The 3,563-nt window shown below is 32.8% G+C and overlaps 1 protein-coding gene across 1 annotated transcript; it reads right to left on the bottom strand.

The window, feature by feature from the left end:
* On the bottom strand, positions 447-2,051 carry LOC107619025 (galactinol synthase 2). The gene is given in 5 exon segments (XM_016321231.2): positions 447-903; positions 1,010-1,144; positions 1,229-1,549; positions 1,633-1,851; positions 1,853-2,051. Coding segments are annotated over 5 exon segments (987 nt in total). The 5' UTR covers positions 1,964-2,051; the 3' UTR covers positions 447-702.

Below are 3,563 nucleotides of genomic sequence, written 5' to 3' on the forward strand. Positions count from 1 at the left end.
TGTGTTTGAGTGTTTGTATGACCCAAAAAAGAGACAGTAACTGAATTAAATATTTAATTTAAAGAAAGTTATAACAAGGAACAGGCGTTGCTACAAATAGAGACAAACAGAAGAGAAACATCTTCAAATTAATAACAACAAGAACTAGTTTATATGAAAAAACAAATTATATATAAAGGGCAACTATTAAGTATTGCCACGATGAACTAGCGTGATTCTCACCGGCGACCGCCAAAGCTGTGAGATACTGATTATGAATTTGCGATGAAAAAGAAAAATTGAAATTCAAAAATAAAAACACAAGTCATATAGCCACTATAAAGCCGACATCGAAACAGATTCATTTTATCATGATTTTTTAATTAAAGTACAATTTTAGAGAAAAGTATATACAGAGTACGCGAGATACGCAATTCAAAAGAAAAAAAAAACCAGTAAAAAGAAAAAAGAAATAACATAATAAAGAATATCCATTTATATAAAATTTAGGATAATCTCAAGCTTCATAACGTCCAAAAGAAAAGGAAAAATAATTGAAAAAAAAAAAAAGAGGACTCATAAAAGTGGTCCTCTTCATTCTCTTAACCTATAAGAAAGACTTAGTGGTATATATATGACTCCATATATGTATGACTCCTTATACATATTTATGTACACGGATCACACAATAGTTTAGATTCCTTGATAATCAGAAGATATAAACTATGCTGCGGATGGCGCGGGAACAAACTTGATTTCACCACCAGACTCCAAAATAGCCATCTTAAACCTTTCTGAATTCACGGGATGATTGAAATCCAAAGTCTCATCTTCGTATATATCCCACCATTTTTTCACCAGCATCTTGATGTCTTCTCTGTCCATGTTATCTTCCTTCCCAGTATACCTCCATGGTTTAGACCCCTGAAAAATTAATTAATGCCATAACGTAAATGTAAGCAACCAAATAAATAATTGTACAAATTATCTGGGAATAAATTATTATGTATAATTTGAATTGAATACTCACAGCTGCACAGTAGTGAACTACTTTAACTTTGTCAAGCTCAACATTTTCAGGATGACGCCATAACATGGCAAGCACAAGATTGTAAACATTTGATATGGGCTTGTACTTATCCTTAAAGTAATTGTTCAAAAAGTCCTGAAAATAATTCAATTTCAAAAACATAAATCTCACGTTTTTTTCATGTAAGAAAAATTGAAAATAAATCGTACAAATAAGTACCTGTTCTGCAAAAGATGTAGGTTTTGTGACTTGAAGTGTTTTAAGAAGGTCATGATAGGTCGCAAGATTTGGTTCATAAACGAACATACCAGCATTGAAATAAAGTGGGGGCTTCGGACCAAAGTCCTTAGGCCATTGAACCTTATCAGGGCATTGCTGGCAATAACCGATCTTGTACTGCGAGGTGTGGCCCCAAGTTGGTTCACAAAAACAGTCCATCACAGCATAGAAGTAGTTATCCGGCAAGTCAAAGAGGTGGTCAATGTTCTCAAACACTTGAATGTCACCATCTAGATATATCATCTTACTATACTCCACAAACTGCAACATTTTATGCCATCAAACTCAGATATAATAATAAAAAGCAAAACAAAAAGAATAAGAGAATAGAAGACAAGATGTACCTCCCAAATACGAAGTTTGGAGTAGTTGATGACATAATAGGCCATAGCAAACTGTGTCTGGTTCTCAGGTGGATACACAGGCTCAATCTCCCTAACAATGCACCCTTGAGATATCAGAATCTTTCTGTGCTCTTCAGGAACATCGGGTAGCACTGCAACAACAAGAGGGTACATTGTTTTCGTTTTTCTCAGACCCTTTGCCAACCCTACAACACCCTTTCACATAGTCACCGTTCCCAGCAAGGAACGTCACAAAGGCACGGTTACCAGCGGTGCGGCCGTTGGCCACGGTGGCTTTGGGTGCAGTGAGGGTAGTGATAGCAGGAGCCATGTTTGTTTGTGTTTGGTTTGAAAGAAAATGAAGGTAAAAAGTATTTGATTTGTTGTTGTTGGTTTTGATGCTGAGGGAAATGAGAAGGGTGGGTGGGTTATATAGATCCTTCTGAGGGTAATATGGTCATTATATACCCGGAAATTAATCCAACGGTTAAAGACGGAGATTTGGAGATCACAAGGTATGATAGCCGTTAATTGATTGAGATAATTAGAGAATTAAAGAATTAATTAGTAATTATGTAATAGTTAATCTTATCCCTTTGGCTGGGGCATAAACATACGAGAATTCTAGATATCCGTGGGGTACTCATTCAATGTAGGAATAATAAAATCTTGATAATGATGGTCAAAATAAAATCAATCAATAATAATAAAATAAAAGAATCCACATTAATTGGGAATTAACTATGATGCCGCCTGTAGGGGAATTTCCATGTTTTACGGGCAAAAATCTCAGCATGCATATGTATGTCTTCGCCAAGAGGAAGGAAATACCTTTTTTTAGGAGATAAAATGTTTGATTGCCTGTTTCAGTTTTTTGCTAAACCACAATGATCAAGCAAAATTTTTAAAATTTAAAATTTTAATATGCGCTTAACTTCTGAGGTTATTTTTGGCGGAAAGTTAAAGTAATCACTAATCACAGACAAATTTCAATATAACTTCTTATTTTTCTGCCGTACTTGAAAGCACTTTCTTTAACCACATTATATGAACCCTATCATATGATAGGGTATACTCCAAACTTAAAATACCGATTTTTTCTTTCTTAATTTTGGTGTTATTTGTTGGTTTTTCTAGTAGATTTTTTCGTGAAGCAAGAACGTAATAATTCAGGAGAGGCTCTTTTGGTAGAACTATGATAACTACCTCAACAACAATGAAGAATTTACAGAAGGTTTGGATAAAATAAGTTTCAACCAACTGTACCTACCAAAAAAGATTATAATGACTCTTTAGTTGTGAATGTCAAAGATATATGAAATTTCAATTTTTTTTACGTGATTTTGTGAGTTTTAATATTTAATTTATTTCTTTTATTCAATTTTGTAATCAGCGGTAGACATTTCTATGGGAGAAATCACAGTTGGCAAAAGGACGACAATTTAAGTTTGGTATTTGAAAAATGATGAAAAAGACATTATGAAACTTGATGGGCATGGACAAAGTCGAGATAATGACGCAAATTTATTGGTACGGTTTCTGGGTGTAATGGCCCATAGAGCAACGCTGTAAATTGGAAAGGTCTCTGGTGCTGAAAATGTAGAACGTGTGATAAATTTAGGAAAGTTGATTGAAACTTTAGAGAAAAAGCTATAGATATGAAGAAATCAAAATTCAGTGGTAGCTCTGTACAAATTTTTGTTATCAAAATACAGTGATAAAGTGCCTAATTTATCTAGTGATATGCCAGACATTTAATTAGTGTATTTAATAAGTAATAGTTAAAATTTTAAATATATTTATTCTAGAAGGATTAGAATTTATTTTATTTATGTTAAAATTTTTCTTATTTCTTATTATATATAAGTTTAGACTTGTATTATTATTATTATTATTATTATTATTATTATTATTATTATTATTATTATATG

This window comes from Arachis ipaensis, chromosome B09 (genome assembly GCF_000816755.2).
Source record: "Arachis ipaensis cultivar K30076 chromosome B09, Araip1.1, whole genome shotgun sequence".
NCBI classification, from domain to species: domain Eukaryota; kingdom Viridiplantae; phylum Streptophyta; class Magnoliopsida; order Fabales; family Fabaceae; genus Arachis; species Arachis ipaensis.